General features: G+C 53.9%; 1 protein-coding gene across 2 annotated transcripts; it reads left to right on the top strand.

Moving 5' to 3' along the window:
- Positions 1-1,116: 1,116 nt before the first annotated feature.
- On the top strand, positions 1,117-20,413 carry MTCH1 (mitochondrial carrier 1). 2 transcript variants are annotated; one of them, XM_082732249.1, is made up of 12 exons: positions 1,117-1,820; positions 5,715-5,799; positions 9,772-9,878; positions 10,364-10,441; positions 10,868-10,925; positions 11,288-11,339; positions 12,833-12,892; positions 15,584-15,677; positions 17,890-17,937; positions 18,130-18,197; positions 18,486-18,561; positions 19,563-20,413. In XM_082732249.1, exons 1-12 carry the CDS (start codon positions 1,500-1,502, stop codon positions 19,632-19,634), a joined length of 1,119 nt encoding a protein of 372 aa, XP_082588375.1. In that variant the 5' UTR covers positions 1,117-1,499; the 3' UTR covers positions 19,635-20,413. The 2 variants fall into 2 exon arrangements, with proteins under 2 accessions (XP_082588375.1, XP_082588374.1); XM_082732248.1 differs by having other exon boundaries at positions 15,584-15,728.
- The last annotated feature ends 1,813 nt before the right edge of the window (positions 20,414-22,226 follow it).

Here is a 22,226-nt window from a genome sequence, read left to right as displayed (position 1 = left end):
AATCCGAATCCAGGCAAAGGGAAGTCATTTAGAGTGTTCCTGAGAGCTAAAGGTAGTTTTGATGACGGTTGTGTTTGAAGAGGAAAACGTGTAACTTGAAAGGGCTACAAAGCTTTGTAGTGATTGAGACCACAAAGAGCCTGGGTAAGAGAGCCCAAGGAAGGGAGAGAAGAAGGGAGGGACGTAATGGGCAGGATTTGGATGTGGGCAATGTATAGAGTAATAATTGTCAGGAGTGGCAAGTGGGGGGGGGGGGAGATGGCTTTTAGGGGGAAAGATACGAAGAGAGTCAGAGCAGCCCGCAGGAAGCCTGGACCAAGGGGTCAGAAGGCATACCTCTATTCTAAAGAACCTTCCCACGAAGAACACAGAGTAAATACCAGATGCCCCCACTGCGCTGTGTCCTTGCAGACTCTGGGATACTCAATTTTTTCCATATAAACGTTTACTGAGAACCTCCTCTACCAGCAGTGTTGTTGGGGCTGAGAGTGGGCATGATTACAAACAGGGACAGGGTACTTGCTGTAATAAGTACCTTCCTTGCAGGGCTATCACGAGGATTTTTTTTTTTTTTAAGTAGTCTCCACACCCAGCATGGAACCCGTCGGGGCTGGAACTCACGACCCTGAGATCCAAACGTCAGCGGAGATCAAGAGTCAAGAGCTGGAGGCCTAACCGACTGAGGCACCCAAGGGACCCCTCCACGACCGTTCTTCAGTTAACGTGTTGCAAAGCACTTTAACATGCCTGGCATATAGCGAGTGTGAGTTGAAGGCCAGTTATCATTACCCATTTAAATATTAGACTTTCGTTGCCCAACTCCGTGCCTGTGTATCCTCCCATTTAAAGATGGATTAAAACACTCACCCCGTAGTGAGGGAGATACTCAAAGACTTTAGGACAAAATACTTTCCTAACCGTGGGCTCTAAGGAACGTTCTTCAGCTACAAAAGAGGGAGACCAGAGTAGCTAAAGGGCTCCTAAATTTAGCACAGCGGGGAGGATAAAGCGGCAAGACAAGACTGGAGAGCTAGGAGGAGCTCCGACTGGGGAAGGCGGCCTCCCAGGCGTCAGTGCCTGCGCTCCGGCCCGCAAAGGGGCGGGCCTAGAACTGCAGAGAAAACTCACCAAGCCGGGGAGGGGGCTTGGAAGCGCTTCAGACCGGACTGGGGGCGTCTGGCTGGCACAGCCGTCGAGCCCCGCCCCCGCCGCCTTCGGTGGGGTTCCCGGGGGAGCGCCTCGGCAGGCGGCTTGCTTCACACTTCCAGAACCCCCGGCCCGGCCCGCCCGCGACCCCTTGAGCCCCGGCTTGCAACCCAGCGTGGGGTCAGTCACCAACTGCGCCCGAAGGCCACATCCGGCGCGTACCACTCGCCGCGCCACACACCCGCGCTCCCCCGCAATCGTGAGTGGTGCGGCCCCGCCCCGCCCCTTGACGCCTGCTAGGGGCGGGACGCCCTTCCGTCACGTGACGGGGAGTGACCTCGCCGCCCCGCGCCATGGGGGCTTCGGACCCGGAAGTGGCGCCCTGGGCTCGCGGCGGTGCCGCGGGGATGGCGGGAGCCGGAGCAGGAGCTGGAGCTCGCGGTGGAGCGGCGGCGGGGGTCGAGGCTCGGGCTCGCGATCCGCCGCCTGCACACCGTGCACACCCCCGCCACCCTCGGCCTGCGGCACAGCCCTCCGCCCGCAGGATGGACGGCGCGTCCGGGGGCCTGGGCTCCGGGGACAACGCCCCGACCACCGAGGCTCTTTTCGTGGCGCTGGGAGCGGGCGTGACGGCGCTCAGCCACCCGCTGCTCTACGTGAAGCTGCTTATCCAGGTGCGCGGCCAGGGCGCCGCAGGGAGGTGGGGGCTGATGTGAAGGTGACAGGCCGGGATCTGGAAGAGGATGGGGGCAGGGAATCTATGGCGACGGATTTGGGGATGGGGCGATGTCGGCAGGTTTAGTGGGCTGAAGGAGTGAGGAAGAAAGGAAGCGTTGAGGGACTTGGGGGTGCAGGAAAGGGGGCGAAGGCGTAGAAAGGACAGATTTGGGAGAGGATGGAAGGAACAAGGACTTTGGTGTGTGCAGGGGAGGGATCGAAGGAATGGGGAGAGGGATTTGGAGGATGAAGGAACGGAGGCCATGAACTTAGAATAGGAGGGAAGGGGCAGCATTTTAGGGCGAGTAAAGAAGCAACAGAAATGGGGGGAGGGGCGGGAAGTTTTGGCGAATGGGCGGGGAGGAGGATTGGGGGCCAAGACAGAGTATTTAGATGAAGAGCACATACTTAAGGGGGAGGGTAGCAGGAGCTTGGGATTTGATAGAGATGGATTTAAAGCTGTTTGAGGGGACAAAGGACTGGAGGCCAGGGCCAAAAATTTAGGAGAGAAAAAAGGGCATCAGACTCGGGGAAGCGGGGGCGATGGGGAGGAGACGGTGGATTTAATGGTATGGGGATTTAGTGGGAAAGGGCGAAGGCAAAGGATTTAGCAGGGGAGAGCTATGCGTTTGCAGAAGGGGGCTCTGGATTTGATGGCGACGACAGATTTGGTGGGAGGAGGGGTCAGGGTGACGCGTTTTGAGGGAGGGGAACAGATAGGGCGACGCAATGGGGGAGGGGTGTGATGGCGATTTGTCTGGAGAGGAGACCGAGGAGGAGGAGGCTTTTAGGGGGAAAGAGGTGACGCATTTGGAAGAGAAAATGAAAGTCACACCTGCGGTCGGGAGATGGGACTTACAGTCCTTGTATGGGGGGGGAATGGGTTATGGAGTTTTGGAATTGGGCAGAAGGGGCCGGTGGGACATACTGTGGCAGGATAGGTAGAGGCTGGCAGAAACTGAGGCCAAGGAAGGACGACTCTGGAATGGAGCTATGTAGGGGCCCTTGGCCTATGGTGGTGGCGGGCAAGGCCTTGCAGATGAAGTGGGCTGCTTGAGAAAGGGAGAGATTGAGCTGGAAGGAAGCCGGGTGGAAGGAGTGCATTTGGCAGAATTAGGTGGACAAAACTGAGATGGGCACTGTTTAGATAGGGGTGGTTCCAGCCACGACTGATCACTGAAGATTTCACCTAGAATTTTCTAGTGAGGAAGGGAAGAAATCGGGGGGTAAAAATTGACATGGAGGCCAACCAAGATTTGAGGTTGGAGTTGAAGTGAATGGGCACCAGATTTACTGTCTTTGTGACAGGACTGAGAGAGTGGGAGATACAGTTGGCATGGGAGCAGTTGAAATCTGGGGTCCAAGGAGTGGAGCAGTAGATTTTTAGGTGTGACTGGGAACATGACAAGGAATGAGGAGATTCAGTCAGGGACACTAAGATGCCTGACTGGCATCTTAGGGTGACTGAGATTTGAAAATAGCTGGTGGGGGAAGATTGAGACTGGTATTTGGTTATGATCTGGGAGCTGATTTTCTTAAGGAATTAGGGCTGCATTTTCAGCAGTATAGATTACAGGCTTGGGAGAGAAAGTGGGGCTTTGGAACTGATGTTACCTGAGAAGCAAGGGTACCGGGAGCTGAGTTTTTCATCTGACAGAGCAAGATTGGGTGAGGGCTGGGTTTTTAGGGTGGCAGCTAGGAGGGTCTCTGGGATAGAGGATGCTGGAGTACATCAGGAATTGGTGGGAGCGGGGAGGGGGTTTCACAGGAACGGAGTGAGGAGGGGCTTCATGGTGGATTTGGTGTACAGTGAGAAGAGCATTGAAATACGAGTGATTTGAAGAGGGAATTGGGTATGAGGGAGACTAGAGGGTGAAAAGAACTGGATGGGTAGGTAAGGATGGTGCTCCCAGTTGGGGTGACAGAGGTCATCTTTGTGATCTGAATCCAGCTCGTGCTGAATGTAACGTGTTTCAGGGTGAAGTATACCTTGGGAATCAGGCATAGTTTGCAAAACAGCAGCTCTCAGTCTGGGGGCAGGCAAGTGGCAGGATTGGAGTGGCAGATTCAGGGGTTGGCTAGATCAAGTGGACAAGAACATGGAGTCTTGGATCAGGGTTCGTCCAAGTCAAGTTTCAGGAGTTGGAGGTTTGAGGGTAAGGAACTGGCTCTGCCAGTGTCAGGTGCAGAACCGCAGCTCTGGCTCGGGGAGGACTGGCTTAAAAGATCTGGGGATGAACTAGGCTGCATGTGACTTGGGCACAAAGAAGGGAAACTGGGATGAGGGAATGGGGCTGAGATGTGTGCCTTTGATAACCCCAGGTGGAAGCTAAATAGACTTGGCAGATTTGGGGGCTCTAGGGTGAAGGGACACAGCAGATTTAAAGGTGCAGGTGGAATTGCTAGGACCCCCAGATGGTGACTAGACTGAGACAGCAACAGAACAGTAGTAGCTCAGACTTGGAGTTGAGAGTGTAAAGAGAATAGCACCTATGGAAGGAACAAAATCAAAACTAAAGGTTTTCCAATGAGGAGGGGAGGTTCTGACACCTTCGACCATTTGTCCGAGATGGGGAAAGGTCTAGAGGGGGAGGGCTAACAGCTTGGGTCAGCTGGCTCATCCCTTTCCTTCAACTCCCCTGGGCTACAATTTCATTTTTTCGAAAAGAAGGTGGCTATCATGGAAGAGTTTCTTCATGTACAGTCAGTGATCTGTCATGTAGCTCAGAATGACGTCCCCAAGTGACAACCAGAACTTTCAAAACACTTGACTAAGGTAAAGAAGAGACGAAATGGGACCAGGAAAACACTAGAAGCATACCTAGTCCAGTTTTTAAGGCAGAGCTCTCCAGCCTTGCCATTTCTGTTCCCTGCTACATCCAAAAAGAGCTGCTCTGGTCCAGGTGCTTGACTGCCTTCCTGTGAGGGACAGGGCTGTGTTCTGGCCCCCTGCCCAGGAAGGGGACTTCTCGCACCACTCTTAGGTACTGGTCTAACTACCTTGCCTCCTGTCTGGCCATAGAGTCTCTCTCCTCAACAGTTGGCAGCATCATAAATGGCCTCACACCTCAGGAGAGACACCCCCACCCCTAAGGGGTGTGGGTGGCTGTGTCCTCTCCTCTCCCCCATGAGTTTAACGGGTGCTATAATTATAACCAGCGTCTATCCAGCAAGAATTACGATAGCCCTACAGAAATGAAGGGGTCATTGTGTCACAGGGATATGAAGTAATCAAGATTAGAACACAGATGAAGAATTGTTTGAGGAGCATCCGGGACTGGAGGTAACAGTTTGCTGTGCCTGGGAGCCAGAGGGACAGACTTGTCCGCCTCTCCAGTGGGGGCAGTCAGGAACTTGAGTGTGGGGTGCACCCTGGGGTGGCTTACTCGGAGGTGGGCCGTCTGAAGTTCGGGACCGAGATGGGGGTTTAATGTGTTTGGGTGTTGGTGCATTTGGGATTGAGATTGGACTGAAATGTTAGTCCAGAGATGGGAATTACCTGAGATTTATTCTGAGATGAGTGCAGGGTTCAAAGTACATAAAAGGGCCTGGGGGCTTTCTGCACTGGAAATGTCTGGAATCTGAAGGTGAGAATGCTGAGGGACAGGGCAACTTGGATTATGGTAAGGGTGTGGTCTGGGACTAGACGTTTCCATTGGTTGGGAGCTTGTGTGATGCTGATGGTTCTAGACTGCCGATGACATTTCTGGTACGTTTTGCCATGGAGAACACCCAACAGGAGCGCCATTGGAATGTGTGGGTGAAGAGGCAAAGGCCTGGGGGCATGAGCAACCATGAGCCGGATCAACAGTGGAATCTGACCTTCCTTTTTGTGTTTGTTGATTCTGAAGGTGGGTCATGAGCCAATGCCCCCCACCATTGGGACCAATGTGCTGGGGAGGAAGGTCCTCTATCTGCCGAGCTTCTTCACCTATGGTGAGTCTGCTTCCCAGGCTGGAAAGCCCACACAGACAAAACGTCAGCTGGGAGCAGGCCCAGCTGGCCCCAGGGCACACGCAGGGGAGCGTGACCCCGTGTCTGACGGGCAGGCGGCGGAAGGGGTTGAAGTGTGCCCAGTGACAGTGGGTCGCTAGGGTGGGAGCAGGTAAACAAGACAGCTTTGGGAGCAGGTAAACAGGATAGCTTTGGTCCAGCTCCACCGCCTGTAGCTTCTGGACACTGGCCCCTGTCATCCCTGCCACCCCAAGTTGTGCCTGAAAATGGGAGTCCAGGGAGGTTTCCCTTTGCTTTCGTAGCATTCTGGCCCTGTTACCAGTGTTTCTGCTTTGCTGCTACGCCAGCAGGAGGCCTTTTCCAGCAGCTTCCTGGGTTCTTTCCCTTCCTCCTCCTTCCCCTGCATTCCCCAGGTGGGGGGGCCTCCTCGAGCATCTTCCCACACTAGGCACAGAGCAGCCAGTGCCCAGGGCGTTGCGGTTCACCTCCGGCCTGCCCTGAGCGGCCGCTGGAGCTTGGCAGACTGCTTTGCTGGCCCCCGTGCTCCTGGTGTGCGAAGCCGTGGCATCTTCTTTATCCAGACCCTTTGTCAAGCATCCCATAGTTCCTGCTGTGGCTCTGCTGGCTAAGAGGTCTCTCCCCAGAGGCCCACCCCGGGAGAGCTCGGCCCGGGCTGCTGAGCCCACCTGGCTGCCTCTTACTGCTCATGCCCAGGCCTCCAGCCGCCATCTGGCTCAGGCTGTCCCAGCGCACCATCAGTGTCTTCCAGTGCCCACCCTCACTGGACTTCGCTAAGTGTGCCCTCGTTCTCATGTTCACAGTTGGGCTGATGACCTCCCCCCCTGCCCCAGGCTTCCTCCATTTCTGCTCTTCATACCTGTTTGGTCAGTCCAGAATGATCTCTGAAAACCTCTCTGCCAGATAACCTGGGGCTTTGCCTCCTGTCACCTTTCTCTTTTTTTTGAAGTTTTTTTTTTTTTTTTTACTTTGTATTTTTTACTTATTTGAAGGAGAATGAGAGCTGGAGAGAGAGCGTGAGCATGCACACAGGATGAAGGAGAAGCAGGCTCCCTGCTGACTAGAAAACCCTATGCAGGACCCTGGGAACATGACCTGAGCTGAAGACAGACGCCACCCAGGCGCCCCTTCCCCGCCCCCTGCCTTTTTCTTTTTAATTCCACACACTGTTGGCAGAATCTGATGTCATGGCTCTCTTCCATTTTGCCACCATGGTGTTGAGGAGCCCATGGCCAGGCCAGACATGTCATTTTGTGGGAAAGTGTGTTCATATTTGGTTTTATATAGAAACAGTCTGGGAAGGGGAGGGGGAGGTCACAGAAGTGGGCAGGCACGCTGACCGTTGCATGGAGAAGCTATAGGGTAGAGTGAACACGGGTTTTGTGGGAAGCTGGGGCAGCGAGCTGCCAGCCCCTCCTGGTGGCTTCTGTGCGTGCTCTGGCCGTACGAGGGACCAAGGGTCAGAACCCAGACTGCCTCTCCTCGTGTCACAGAGTGCTTCCCGAAAGCACTCAGGGTGAAGGGATCTTGACCCACATCTTGCATCTTGAAGAGATGAGCAGAGTTCTGTGCCCCCACTCACCCTGAGTAGAGAAATGTTGTTTCCATCCAGATGCTGTAAACATACAGCCATTGGGCAGTTGAAGATAACCGTGCCTGCTCTCATGTGAGAGCAAGGGGGCTCAGCTGTCTCCTATCTAGACAACATCTACTCCTCTCCAGGTTGCGATGGAAAGTGCCACAGCTGTCATGATGTTCTTTGGTGTAATAGCCTGGAGAGTTTTTTCCAGGGACTGCAGAGAGACTGTGGAATGACTGAGCCTTGGCTGGGCCGTAGGGATATTTTATACCTTTCTCTGCTCTTACTTATTCCTAAACCACCTCTGAGATGAGGGGGAAAGGGGTCCTTACTCCTTTTTTTTTCTTTAAGATTTTATTAATTTTTTTGACAGCGAGAGACAGAGCCAGAGAGCCCAAGAGAGGGGAACAGCAGAAGGAGCAGAAGCAGACTTCCCGCTGAGCAGGGAGCCCAATGCAAGGCTTGATCACAGGACCCTGGGGATCATGCCCTGAGCTGAAGGCAGATGCTTAACTGATTCAGTCACCCAGGCACCCCATCCTTTCTCCTTTTTTACTGGTGGCCAAATCGGATAGAAAGAGGCTAAGTGACTCACTCTTGATCACACTGAGGCTTTATCCTGCCTGCCTCTCTTGCTGCCTGGAGCTCCCCTCCTCCAAAACAAACCTTCCTCCTGCCTGTTCACTCTGTCAATCAGGGCACCCTGCCATGTCACCCAGTGTCCGGTCCCCTCCTATTCCTCTCTTTCCAGCCCCATGCTCATCTCAGAAAGCCACATATGCAGGGAACAGGTGCTCTCTGGCCCCACTGAAAGCCTATTCTAGCAGTGACATTGAATTTGTTGGGTTGGCAGACATGTTGCCGTGGAGAGAAAGGCGCTTTTGCTGGTTTCTGCCACTGCGTGGTGCTAAGGAGCTGAAGTTGGGTCTGGGAGGGCAGCATGGTATCTGGAAGAAAGTTCTGCTAGCTTCTCTTCTAGGTATGCAGGTTTATAAGAATACATCACTTTGGGGCACCTGGGTGGCTCAGTGGGTTAAAGCCTCTGCCTTCGGCTCAGGTCATGATCTCAGGGTCCTAGGAGCGAGCCCCACATCGGGCTCTCTGCTCAGCAGGGAGCCTGCTTCCTCCTCTCTCTGACTGCCTCTTTGCCTACTTGTGATCTCTTTCTGTCAAATAAATTTAAATAAAATCTTTAAAAAATAAAAAGAATACATCACCTTTTTGAACATAGTTTAAAAGTTTATATTAAAATAATAGAACTTTGGATAGAGCATGTGATTGGCTCAGTTGGTAGAGCACGTGACTCAATTTTGGGGTTAGAAGTTCGAGGCCCACATTGGGTGCAGAAGTTACTTAAAAAAAAATAAAATCTTTAGAGGCATCTGGGTGGCTCAGTTGGTTAAGCTTGGTTTTGGCTCAAGTCATGATCTCCGGTTCTAGGATCAACCTGACGTCGGGCTCTACACTCAGTGCAGAGTCTCCTTGTCCTTCCTCTGCTTGTTGCCCCCATCTGTTCCCCCGACCCCTCACATGCTCTCACTTTCTCTCTCAAATAAATCTTAAAAAGAAAGAAAAAAGCACTGACTCATTCAGGTAGGGTCCAAGTTCCCTGACTGCTTATGTTTTTTTCTATAGAACAGTTCACTGGTGCCTGTTTTGGTTACTTCTCCACTAGCTTTGTCCCATCCCCCCACCCCCACCTACTCTCCCCACCCCCTGCTGTGATTCATAAATGCTAATGTGTACCAGGTGGGAGCCTGGGTGCAACACAGTGACAGTGACAGGATGAGGACCGCCTTCTCCATGGTGTACTCAGGGGATTCTGTTTGTTCCTTTTTCCCTTTCTTCCTCCCTTAGGTTGCAAACTTCATCGTTGCCTGTGGGCACTCTCTGCCTTTTTCTTTTTTCTTGCCCCCAAGGAAAACATTTTTTTAAAAATTAATTTATTTTTCCAGTGTGGGGCTTGAACACATGAAGCCGAGATCAAGCGCTGAATGCTCCCCTGACCAAGCCAGCCAGGCGTCCCAAGAGAAACATTTTTTATGAGCAACAGAAGTGGTTTCTGGGTTGTAGCACTGAAGTTGCTGCGTTAAAATACCATATCCCAGCTAGCCAAATATTTCTTCAAAGTTAAAATATGTGACTTTGTTGGTTGAAAACACATTCTGAAGGTTTTACCCAGAGAAATGGGCTAGAGAAGACTTTGGAGTTGGGGCCCAATTGCTTCTGGAGTTTTGGATAGAAAGCTGTTCCTTCTGTGACCGAGGAATAGGACACATTTGGTCTGGGAGTGAGTGTGACGTGGAGTGAGTTCGTCTGGCCCCAAATCTGATGTGGCCATCTCTGCTTTCTTATAGCCAAGTACATCGTGCAGGTGGATGGGAAGATAGGGCTCTTCCGAGGCCTGAGCCCCCGACTGATGTCCAACGCCCTCTCCACGGTGACCAGGGGCAGTATGAAGAAGGTGAGCCTGAGGTGAAGCCAGGAGCAGTTGCCTGAGGTTCCCCCAAGTTCCCTGCCAACCCCAGAGGTGGCTGTGTGCACCGTAGCCAGGGCTCTACACCCTGGTGGCCCAGGACTGTGTCTCCTTGATTGGGAAGTATCCTGCCCCATAGTCCTCCTGCTTGCCCACAACCGTGACACCATGCTGGCAGGGGCTCTCCCCCAGCCCCTGGAGCTCCAGCCCTGGAGTTATTGGAGGTGGACCCAGCTGCAGGGAAAATTGCAGGAGCTGGTTCCTGCTATCCCTGTCTCTTAAGTATGACATTTAAAAGATATAGCTGTACTTTGCTTTTGGCCCTCCTTTGTTTTATTTTGTTTTGTTTTTAATTAAGTAAGCATGACGCCTATGTGGGGCTTGAGCTCAAACTCACAACCCTGAAATTGAGAGTTGCATGCTATCCGACGGAGCCAGCCACGTGCCCCACTCCTTTGTTTCTTGTATCTCAGGTTTTTCCTCCAGATGAAATCGAGCAGGTTTCCAACAAGGATGACATGAAGACTTCTCTGAAGAAAGTAGTGAAAGAGGTGGGTATCTGGAGCTGGGAGAGGGAGGGGCCCTGGGAGGGCAGTCTCATTATTTCTCATGGCAGAGTGGGCCGGGTCATTGAAGAGACACAGATTTGGCTCCTCGTGTGTGTGTGCGCGCATGCGCGTGCACGCTCACACACATGTGGCTAGGACATGTGGGTAGGACATGGAAGGAACCCTGTCCGCACACCATAAAGGATACCAGAAAGCCTCTTGGCTACCATGGGGTCTAGTGCAAGACCCAGTAGCACTCCTCGGTGGAGGGAAGGGGGGGTTGGCTGATAAGTGGGGTGATCCCAGGTTGGCTGACCCCACCGGGAGCTGTGGGATCCCAGTTTTTCCCTTGGAAGAGCTTGTGGTTCCCCGGGAGTGCCAGGTCCCAAGAGAGGGCAAACCGCGTCCCCACCCTCTGCTTTCTTCCAGACCTCCTACGAGATGATGATGCAGTGTGTGTCCCGCATGCTGGCCCACCCCCTGCATGGTGAGCCACCCCAGGGGAGACGGCTTCACTGTGGGGTAACCCCTCATGGGCCATAGCCAGGCAGGCGGTGGTGGATCACTGGGAAGTACAGTTGTGTGGGGGTCCTTTCCTGGAACCGCACTGAGGAGAGATTGGCAGGGAGTCCTGTCCAGAGGGAGCCAGGGCCCTCCTGGGCAGAAGAAACGGGATGCCATGGTCATGGGGTGTGATGGGAATCCCTGAGGCCCTCCTGCCCTCCTGCACTGACACAGGCCACGCATGGTGGCCACGGCAGTGGGCAACCCCCCCGCCACCACACACACACACTGGGTTGCCCTGGGCTTTGGCCACCATGTCACCCTTGTGTGTTTCTTTTTCCTCAGTCATCTCAATGCGCTGCATGGTCCAATTTGTGGGACGGGAGGCCAAGTACAGGTGGGTGATTCTAAAGAACTGGTAGGAGCGGCCACTCAGAGTCTGCTGGGACAGGCCGCGCTGGGGTCAGGTGCTGTCCCTCTTCTGTCCTCGGTCTCATGCTAGCTTCAGGGGAACATGGCAGGGGCTGCCATGGTCGATGTCCCAGGCCTTTGCTCCTCTCCATTGTGTGTCCAGGGCTGCCCTGGCTGATTCTGGCAGCCCTGCAGAGGGGGTCAGTGGGAGCAGAGCTGGCTCAGATTGTGCCCCTCGGGACTGAGCTAGGGTTCCCTCCTGGATCCTCATTTATGCCCTAAATCATTTAGCTCATTTCATTTTCTGCTAAGAGGCTTTCCCCCTGTGGGCGTGGGCCCAACCTCTCAGTGGTTCACCAGTACTCACCCAGCATCTGTTATGCCTGGCCCTGAGCTGGGAGCTGTGGGGATGTAGCTGTGGGGCCGCAGCCCTCCCCTGTGGCAGTTCTACCCAACCTGGCCCCCCTAAAGCTCAGTGCAGGACAGTGGGAGGAGGCTAGAGGCATATAGCAGGAGGACAGTCTCTGGGACCCTTCCTAAGACTCTCAGTTCCTGGTTTCTGTTGTTTCTACAGCCATCCTGTGGTTCCACTGCCATGGCCCCATTTTGGGTTGACTAGTGGGAAATTGGCCTATTGTCCCAAACTGAAATGTAATGGTGGTCGACAGGAATGGGAGGGGAGGATGCAGCTCAGAGCCCCGGTGGGCCAAGCTGCATTCAGGAAGAAGGGCTGTGGGGCCTGGCAAGGCAGGGGTCCGGGAGCAGCCTAGCACTAGGGCTTTGGCTCCCACCATCTCCAGCTTTCTTTTAGGTTTCCCCTGCTGCCTAGGCTTTGGAGGAGGTCCACATAGGACAGGCTGCTCAGCATCACTAGCCCCAGGTCCCAGAGGCAGCTCTTGAACCTCCTTTGCATTTCATACCTAAGGCAGCAGCCTGTCCTTTGATCTCTGAGCTGCTGGGGGTTGGGGGCGGGGGTGGTGCCTTTTCCCAGGCTGCATCTGGGCTATCTGGTTCCAGGGTCTCCTGCAGGGCCCCCTGTTCCTTCTCTGCCCCATGGGCAAGTGGGTCCCCAATTGCTACCCCTCCTGGTGTCCCGCTGTCGGGCATGCAGGCCTTCTCTGCCAGAATGCTGCTTCAGACAGAAAGGCTGTTGTCTGCAGTAGCCCAGACTGGAAGCCTAATGGCCAAATTCCACCAGATCCCCAGAAAGCAGCAGCAGGGAACCGCTAGGCTTCTCCTGGGGTGAAGGCTTTCCCATCTCTCTGAACTGTAAATACCCCTCTCCCCGAGATAAACACCGTCTGTTTTCGCTGCTTGGGTTCTGCCTGGTAACAGCCTTCCCCCAACCCACCCACGTCCCCATCCAGGCCAGGACTAGCCGGCTCAGTTCTAAGCAGTATGGTGGGCTCCCCACTTCACCAGGGGCTGAACTCCAAGGTGACTGGGGGACCTCATATCCCTGTCTTCCCTTCTTCACAGTGGTGTGCTGAGCTCCATCGGGAAGATTTTCAAAGAGGAGGGTCTGCTGGGATTCTTTGTGTACGTGAGTTTCTGTACCCCATAGCTGGCCTCGTGGCATGGCTCTACTAACAGATACCTTCTCAACCTCTCAGGCTATAGCCGCCAGACTCAGACTAACCACAGGGCTCTGCCCCTCCCGCGCAGCTGCATTCCGGCTCCGTAGAGCTCCGTGGCATGTGTGAGCCACGGATTACCGGGACCAAAGCTGCTCGGCCCTTTGCAGATCACGGCTCGCACAGACATGGTACTGTTTGTCCAGCACACGGGGTTGGGATGGGCGGGGGGCGGGGAGACAGACTGACTGGCCCTCTGCCAGACCCTGTCCCTTGGCACTGGGGATGGGAGCGGGCCGATCTTGCTGAGCTGGGCTACTGTGTTTAACATGGTGGGTGTTGCACGAAATGATCTGGTCTCCGGCTTCTGGAAGGTCAGGACACGTGACTCTGCTGGGCCTGTCTTTGTGCCAAGCAGCCATCAGCAGGGGCCCATCGCCTCCCAAGGCCCACAGACCCTCGCCCTCCTGGGTGTCTCACGCCCACCTCAGGTCACCTGTAAAACAGAAAGCTTATACTGAAAAGAGCATGTCCAGATGGAGCAAACGACAAGCAGATCCCAGAGCCACGCTGGACAGCTGTCTTTTGTTTTTGCCTTGTTAAGGTCTGGGCTGGGACCAACATGCTGTTATGTACATAACATACTGGATAATGGGGTTCCCTGTTCATTCACTGTGGTTTGTAGTTGGTCAGGTATTTCTATATAGGGTCTCACTTAACCAAGAAATGACCATGTAGGTGCACATGTGTGCATATGGTTCTCACCAGGAGGGGGTTTTGCCCCCAGGAGATGCTGGAAATGTCTGGAGATGGCTTTTGGTTTTCACAATTGGCAGTTGGTGGGTAGAGGCCCCAGATGCTGTTAGCCATCCTGCAGTGCAGAGGTCAGCCCCCCACAGCGAGGCACGATCTGGTCCTCCATGTCAGGAGTGCTGGGACCGCCAGGCCTTGATACACACACACACACACACACAGTTTTTTAGAATTTGATTTATTTATTTGACAGACAGAGATCACAAGTAGGCAGAGAGATAGGCGGAGAAAGAGAGGGAGAACCGGTCTCCCTGCTGAGCAGAGAGCTCGATGTGGGGCTCAATCCCTGGACCCTGGGGTCATGACCTAAACCAAAGGCAGAGGCTTTAACCCACTGCGCCACCCAGGCACCCCTACATTCACACTCTTATATTCATACACATATATGTACACATACATATGCATACATATAAGCCTATGTGAATAAGTATATGTGTGCCTAAAGGGTACATCAGAACATAAAATGACATGTCACCACCTCTGGTTGTTTTCACACTCACTGTATAGGGCCCTCTTCCCAGGTATGAAGGGATTCTGACTTGACACATGCCTGCTCATCGGGTTCTGTTGTGCTTCACGTGTGTGTGGTCCAGGTGACACCTGTACATGTTCCCACACTAAGAAGGCCTCAGAACGCCTGTGAGTGGTTAGTCTGAGCACAGGTGGAGGCATCAAGATTGGCCACTGCATTAGAGAAGTTTCAGTTTCTTCATATCCCTTATCACCTCGATGTGTGGCGCATATTCTTTTTTTATTAATTATTTTTATTAACATGTAATGTATTATTTGCCCCAGGGGTGCAGGTCTGTGACTCACCAGGTTTACACACTTCACAGCACTCACGTAGACCATACCTTACCCAGTGTCCATAACCCAACCACCCTCTCCCTACCCCCCACCCCCGGCCACCCTCAGTTTGTTTCCCGAGATTAAGAGTCTCTTATGGTTTGTCTCCCTGCCTGGTCCCATCTTGTTTCGTTTTTTCCTTCCCTACCCCCCAAATCCCCCACCCTGCCTCTCAAATTCCTCCTATCAGAGAGAGCATATCAGAGATAATTGTCTTTCTCTGACATATTTCACTCAGCATAATACCCTCTAGTTCCATCATGGCGCATATCCTTCTGAACTCTTCAAATATTTTGAAACAAGAGTTGCGCATATTCAGAACTCTCTGCCACACCTCCCAAGAGATAGCCATTCTTCTCCTGGAGAGTTTTCCAGGTCACTCTGTATCTAAACAAGCAAATAAACACATTGAAAGAAACAGCAGCAGCACGCAGGACTCATTGATCTCCGTCTGGCCTTTTGCCTGTATTTTCGGGGTCTTTTGTAGCAATTTGAAGGGCTGTTTCTTCTGAAGGCCATCTCTTCTAACAGTCAGCCCTCCTTGCAGAAGCTTGTATAGAATGTCTTCAGTGGAACATTCTAGGGGTGAAGACTACAGATGCATCAAGCCAAGTGCTTTGTGGGAGTGGATTAGGTGAAGAGTCCAGGAGAAAATATAAATGTGTAGACGCTATTTCCTAATCTGCATTTGAAAATCCCAGATTTAGCAACATTCATATCTCTGTGGTTAGAAAACCACGTGTGAGACTTTAAACTAATTTGTGGCCTCAGATGTGGCCTGTGACAACACCCCGCCCCCATGAAGAAAAGAACCCCTCCCTCCTGGTGTGGCTAGCCGCTGGCCCACATGGCCCCTGGAGGCTGTTTTCCTGAGGCTGTACTTTGGATATGCTGATGTTTTGAGCTTGGAACATCCTTGTCTCCTTCCTGGGCATGGAGCCCCCAAGAAATGGCCCCCTCCCTCCCCCAGCTTATCTTTGCTCACCTTGTTTTTTAGCGGCTTAATCCCTCACCTCCTGGGAGATGTGGTATTCTTGTGGGGCTGTAACCTGCTGGCCCACTTCATCAATGCCTACCTGGTGGATGACAGCGTGAGTGACACCCCAGGGGGGCTGGGAAACGACCAGAATCCAGGTTCCCAGGTTGGTTGGAACAAGGACTTGTCAATTTTCCATGTACTGCTGATACCCAGGGTCTGGGGCAGATTCAGGACCCTGCGATCCTTAGCACCAGGCCCTTAGGGCTAGAGAGGGTCTCTGGGGAGTGGTCCAAGAGGACCCCCTTTATTTTTTTTTAAAGACTTATTTATTTGAGAGAGAGAGAGAGAGAGCACGCACGCGCACGAGTTGGGGGAGGGTTAAAGGGGGAAGGAGTCCCAAGCAGATTCCCCACTGAGCTCGGAGCCTGACAGGGGGCTCGATTCCCAGGACACTTGAGATCGTGGCCTGAGCTGAAATAAGAATTGGACACTTAACTGACTGAGCCACCCAAGCGCCCCCTAAAAGGACCTCTTGTGCTGGGGTCAGCTTTGCTTCTGAGGAGAGTGGGCTCAAGAGAGAGGAGATTCAAGATCTGTAACCAGACCTGGAGGAGTTCATGGAGTGCCCCTCCTTGGGCAGCTTTAGAAATAAAACAGACTCCAGCTTTTCCAAGGTGATGACCCAGCAGTGAATCCAGAAATCAGGATACAGACTAGCCCATAACCCTTTAACTTTTGCTTGATGTTTTATGCTTATGTGAATATTACGACATTTGATACCAACAGCACCTCAGTTGTGAAGGGAACAGTACAGGTGTAATGTCCCATTTTACTGGTAAAAAGTTGAGATCCAGAGATTGAAAGGCTCTCCTGAAGCACTTGGCTAGGAATCAACAGGGTTGGGACTAGGTCTTTCCCGGCTTTCTAGGTCGCCTGGGAAGTGTCCCTGCAGATGTACCCCACGATTTCGGTAGCAGTGGTCTATCTATACAGCCTGGTCTGCACAGCAGACTGGGTCAGTCACAGGGAAGCGTTAGTTTTGAGATGCTAAAAGGTGCTTGTTTAAGAAAGGTATCTAGAGACCTGACGGATTGAGTGGCTTGGCCTGAACCAGGACGAGTTGGGAGCAGATGGGCAGGAGATTCCTGGGAGCTAGACATTCTAACAGCACGATTGCAAGCCCCAGGAGGATAAGCAAGCTGGGGACCTGTCTATCAGAGTCACCTCGTGGGGTGGGGTGGGGGCTCATGGTCTGTATGTGTCTGTGTCTGGGTATGTGTCTGTGTGGTGAGGAATGTCCCCACCCTAGCTGAGAGCCCTCTGCTCAGTGGGAAGTTGGGTCTAGTCATTTGACTTGGGTAGGTGAGTCCTGTTGGCCTTTCAGTGTTGGCAAATTCAGCTGGTTCCTTGGAGATCAGCTCCCACATACCCAGGGTCTGCCCCTTTCTCAGGGCCTCGTGGATGGGGGAGCTGCTGCCATCACATACACAGCAAGGCTGGGGCCCTGAGGGGTGTGGTGTCCCACAGCTGACTGGCTTTGTCCAGCTTTATGGAAAGAGGTTTTCAGGTGCTCTTCTGTGTGTGGCTTAAAGGCTCAGATGAGGCTGCCGTTCCCACAGAGGGCTAGACAAGGCTGCATCCGAGGTTGCAGGGTGTCCACCGGCTGGGATGGCCATGTGGCATGAGGCTGAGGCACAGGGAGGTCCCCCTTCCTAGAGAGGGGCTGTTTTCTAGGCAAAGTAGGATTCAGATGTTTAGGGTCCGAAGTGGGTGAGAGCTTGGTAAGGTAGGGGATGGCCACAAGTTGAGAGTTTCCCCTCGCCTTTTGCTGCAAGACCAGGATTCTGCATCTGGGGAGTTGGGTGGGTGTCTGTTTTCTCACTCAGTAAGCACTTAACTAAGCACCAAGTGTGTGCTGAGCCCTGGACACTGATCAAGGCAGACAGGCCAGACCCTTGGAACTCACAGCTTAGTGGGGTGCACAGGCCAGCAGCTGGTATGATTCTACTTAATGGGGTTTGCACCTCTGCTACTCGCCATCTCAGGTTGGGTCTCGGGAGTCCTATTATTCTGCTCCCCCCTGCCTGCTTCTGCCTTTCAGGCCTTCTCTTGGCTCTGGCTCTGGCTCCAAGGCCACCAAAGCCACTGGCAGGGCTCTTGAAGGGAACACCATATCTGCTGTGACCCCGAGCCCAGACAGGGTGTGAGGCCAGTGTATGGGGTCAGGTTGGGGGGCCCCAGACCAGGCAGCATGTGGCCAGAGTGCTTCTCTGAAGGGCCGCCCACAGTGCCCGTAACAAACTGGTCTTCCTTTCTGTCTCCAGTTCAGCCAGGCCCTGGCCATCCGGAGCTATACCAAATTTGTGATGGGGGTAAGTCAAGCCAGCGGCTCAGCCAGCTGCCCTTTCTCCTTCCCTGCGGGCCCGAGTGGGGCTTGGGAGGCTGTCTCTGGTGATGGCTAGAGGCAGGCCCGGGTGTAGGGTATTGGCACAGTATGCCCTTGCTCCCTGAGTCGGGAACGGTGGTTGTGGGGTCACTGCCACTCCGGTCTCCTTGGGTTTCAGATTGCAGTGAGCATGCTGACCTACCCCTTCCTGCTGGTCGGTGACCTCATGGCTGTGAACAACTGCGGGTAGGTGTGCGCCCCTCCTCCAGGCAGTCTGGCGGGGCTGTGGGGGGCAGGGCATCCAGTTCAGCCTGTCCCTGGTGCTCTGCTTTCTCCTGCCTGGTCTGTGCATAGGCTGGCCACCCCCACCACCCGCCGGCATCCTCTGGGATTCACTGCGCCCCCGCCCCAGGCTGCACCTGTGATTTGGGGATGTGGGTGGTGGCAGCTCCCAAGACGTACCTTGAGCTCTCCTCCTTGGCTGAGCCATCTCCCCCCATTCAGTGGGTCTGATGTGCTCTCCTTCCTGGGTAGGCTGCAGGCCGGGCTTCCCCCGTACTCCCCCGTGTTCAAGTCTTGGATCCACTGCTGGAAATACCTGAGCGTGCAGGTAAGCAAGTTCCCAACAGAAGTGTGTCTTCCCCCCCCACCACCCGCCATTCTTCCCCCACACCAGTCAGGTCAGATGGTTTTGAGGGCTTTGCATTGTGTGGAAAGATGAGAGATTGTCTCGGGGCCCAGTGTTGTCACAGGGTGCATTAAGAATACAGACTCCTGATTTAAGGCATTTTCGTTAAATTTTCACTTTATTTTAGAAAGGGTGGGAGGGCGCTAGATCTGAATTTACTTACAGATTTTGCAAAAGACAGTCTCCCTTTCTTCAACTCTTAAAAGATTCTGAGAAGGAGAACTCTGAGGGAGCCCACGGAGTAGGTGGTGAAGCCCAGTATTTTAGCCCTTGAGTAACTTGGCTGCCGTGTCTGAGGCCAACCCATCGCTTCTGCAAGACATCCCCACTGCCCGGGAGAACCTGAGGCTTGAGCTGGGTCACGTGGCATGGGTGCCAGTCTTGGGATTTTGTGTTCTCTGCCCAAGCACCCTCCTGCCGGCCTGGAGCCCTTGGTCCCAGAGGTCACGGATGCAGGCATCTGGCGCAGGGCAGACCCTTGCCTTGGCCTAGCCTTGGTTTGCCTTGAAGTCAAACCAGCACCCCAACAGGCCTCAGGGCTGAGAAGTGGATGGATGGGAGGGAAGCAGTGGGGGCAAGAGGCAGACCCCGTTCTTCACAGCAGCTTGAGTCAGGGCTCCTTCCTTCATGTCCTGTGGGCATTAGGGAGTCCCAGAAGTCTCTGAAGCCAGAAGGGCAACAAGTCTCCTCTTAGCCCCAGCGACACTGGTCACACTTCGATGGGAACTGAACTGACCCCTCGTACTTCAGTACAGGGCATATTCTGACCTTGCCCTCTAGGACTGCCAGCCTACGCCCCCACCCCCGATCCTGGGGTCTTTGAACCGCTGGTCCCCTGCTTTGGCTCCTGCTGGCCTTGCCCTGGGGCGGGACGAGAAGTGTGACCTCCCTGGTCACTGACTCACCCGTTCCTTCCAATCCAGGGCCAGCTTTTCCGCGGCTCCAGCTTGCTTTTCCGCCGGGTGTCCTCAGGATCGTGCTTTGCTCTGGAGTAACCTGAATCCCCTGAAAAAAACACAGTGTCTCAGCCTGGCCACCACAGGTGGGGTGTGGTCATCTCGGGCACCTGTTAGATGAGTCCGACCCAGCAACACCTCATTGTGCTCCAGCTAGCAGGGCTTTGGTTTCCACGTTTGCCGTGTATCTGTCCAGGAGAGGAGGTTGGGGGGAGACTGCCCCCAGGGGATGGGTTACCCGTTAGACCTGGGAAGGTGCGGGTGAGGCTGGAGAATTGAGGCAGAACCCCCTTCCTTCACAGATTTGCCGAGTCTGCCCTGTGCAAGGGGCCAGAGAGTGGCTCACGAAGGCCTAGCTAGAATGGGAAAAGGCTCACTGGGTCAGATCCCACTCCCCACCCCACTCATATCCACGACAGCCCCAGCCATCATCCTGCAGCTTAGCTGCGAGCACTGCTCTTCTGCTTTGTAAATAGGGCCTGGGCCCCTTGCACGAGGCCATCATCATGTCCAGGCCTGTGCTTGGAAGCTCCCGCTAGGTACTACCTTCATGTTTCTCAACACTACTCCTCTGACACGAAGGTGGCACCTTCTGAAAGGAAATCATGTGACTTCTCTGAATGTGTCTCCCTCCTCAAACGCTCCTCTGGTCAGTTCCATGGTAAGGACTTAGGTGTGGGATATGCTTCCCTGCGCACTTGTCAATGCCCAGAAGTTAGGCAGGCCGCTGTCTCTCATACTATTCGGTTTAAAAGTTCCCGATAAGATTTGACCTTGTCTCCCTCCCTCAAATAAAATGTATTGGTGGTGATTTGGAATTTGGTGGGGAGCGTGTTATTTTTATGACTGTAGCAGCTGTCCGTGGGGTCCTCCTCGGCCCCTGTGCTTGTGTGAGAAGGGGTCACAGGTGGCTTAGCCTGGGGATCAGAAGTGCTGGGCCTTGGCATAGATCAGCCGTGGGGGAGGCCATTGGAGGATCCCGTGAATCAGACAAGGTCAGGGTGCCAGGTTACAGAGCAACAGCAAGGGCATAGGCCTACGAGCAGGAAGGCAGTGCCTGTGATGCCCTCCCATGCATCAGAAACTTCCACCCACACCCCTCCTGGCGTCAGAAAGTTTTCCCCGCACCCCTGTTGGCTCAGCCCCGCTTGTCCATGACAGTCTCAGGTTGTGCCGAGAGTTGTTTGGCATCGTGGTCGTGGTGTTACAGCAGAAGGGGGAGAGTTGGCCCAGCCAAAGACAGCTCTGCCTTCTCTGGAAAAGGCACAGCTCCCTTAATTTGCATCTGCCCAACACCCAGGTTTATAAAACTGGCAGAACTTACAGATGGAACTCCTCTGGGGACCTCTGGTTTTCCATCTGATGGGGTCTGAGTACCAGTTGGGGTCCAGCTGGGTTCCCCGAGTGTTTCTCTGCCCTTGCTCTAAGGGAGTGGTTTTGGAGAGCTGGGGGTCTGGTGACTTTGGGGTGGGTCACCCCCAGGGAAGTCCCCCCACCCCCAGTGCTTTGGCTGAACCAGTTTTCCCCAGGGGCCCTAGTAGCCATTGACTTGAGGGCAGTTTCCTTTGTGTATCTTTGGTCCCTCGGGGTGCAGAAGCATGCCTGTGTGGGCGATTGAGGCCTCTGAGGTCCCATTCTCACTTCAGATGGCTGAATCGCCAAGGGAAGGAGGGAGCACAGGTGAGCTAGGTAAGCGGGCCGGGCCTGGCTGGCACCATTTCTTTAGAGAAGGAAGGCCTTTCAGAGGCATGTCTGTCTCCCAGCATGTGATCTTTCTCCAGCCCACTGTGGTTTCCCCGAGCATTGACCACTGGTGGGGGTGGGGGCAACTTTTCTTCCTGTTGTTCTGCCCTAGAATCCTATTTTTTCCATTGATTCCTTCCTGTGGTCCCCCCAGATGTAGGGCACTCTGGAATGTGAGCTGGGTTGGCGCTGAAGAGCCCCTCTGACAGCCATCCCCTCAGACATTTGGAGAGGCCACCTCTGGTCAAGAGTGGGCCATGGGTGGGCGTGGCAGGTCACCCTGAGGAGAACCAGCGCTGCCGCCAAGTAGTCCCTGGGGACTTGCGAGTCAGAACAGCAAGAACCAGAACCAGAAATGGCGAGAAAATCCCTTTGATGCTCTCAGTTTTTAGTTGAGCAAAGTACAGGTTTTACCCCTAATGTTTTTCAGGTCAATATACAGATGTGGTTATTGTGCATGTTAAATGCCCCCTTTGCCAGACTCTTCTGTGTTTGAGGGCTGAGGTCTCACCTACCGTTGGAGCACCTGGTATTTCACTGTCAAGTCCTGGAAACTAGAGTGGCAGGGTTTTTAGCTGAGAAAGGAGATCGAGTTGGACTGGGGTAGGAAGGGAGCTGAGCCATCAGCAAAAGGAGGGGTGACAGAAGTGGGAATGTCCTCGTGGGCAATTAGTCTCCATCCACTCCTCCTGGAAAAAGCAATTCTGATGGACAAAGCTGGGGAGTCCTCTGGTAGGCCTTTTGGGGCCCCCTGTGCTGAAGCCTGCGTTGGTAGTGGTGGCCTTTGCTGGGTCCTAGTGTAGCCCTTGTTGCTTTGTCAGTCCCCAGATACCTGAGAGCTGTGTGGCAGAGTGCTGGAGCAGAGTGCTCCCCACTGTGGCCCTTGAA

The sequence above is a fragment of the Mustela nivalis genome, assembly GCF_964662115.1.
Source record: "Mustela nivalis genome assembly, chromosome: 5".
Taxonomy (NCBI): Eukaryota; Metazoa; Chordata; class Mammalia; order Carnivora; family Mustelidae; genus Mustela; species Mustela nivalis.
This window is presented reverse-complemented; position numbering and strand designations above follow the sequence as displayed.

Coding starts and splice junctions, on each gene's coding strand:
- MTCH1 (XM_082732248.1), top strand. CDS start 1,500: ATGGGGGCTTCGGACCCGGAAGTGGCGCCCTGGGCTCGCGGCGGTGCC. Junction 9,879..10,363: donor CCAGGGGCAGTATGAAGAAG/GTGAGCCTGAGG, acceptor CTTGTATCTCAG/GTTTTTCCTCCAGATGAAAT. Junction 12,893..15,583: donor GGTCTGCTGGGATTCTTTGT/GTACGTGAGTTT, acceptor CTTGTTTTTTAG/CGGCTTAATCCCTCACCTCC.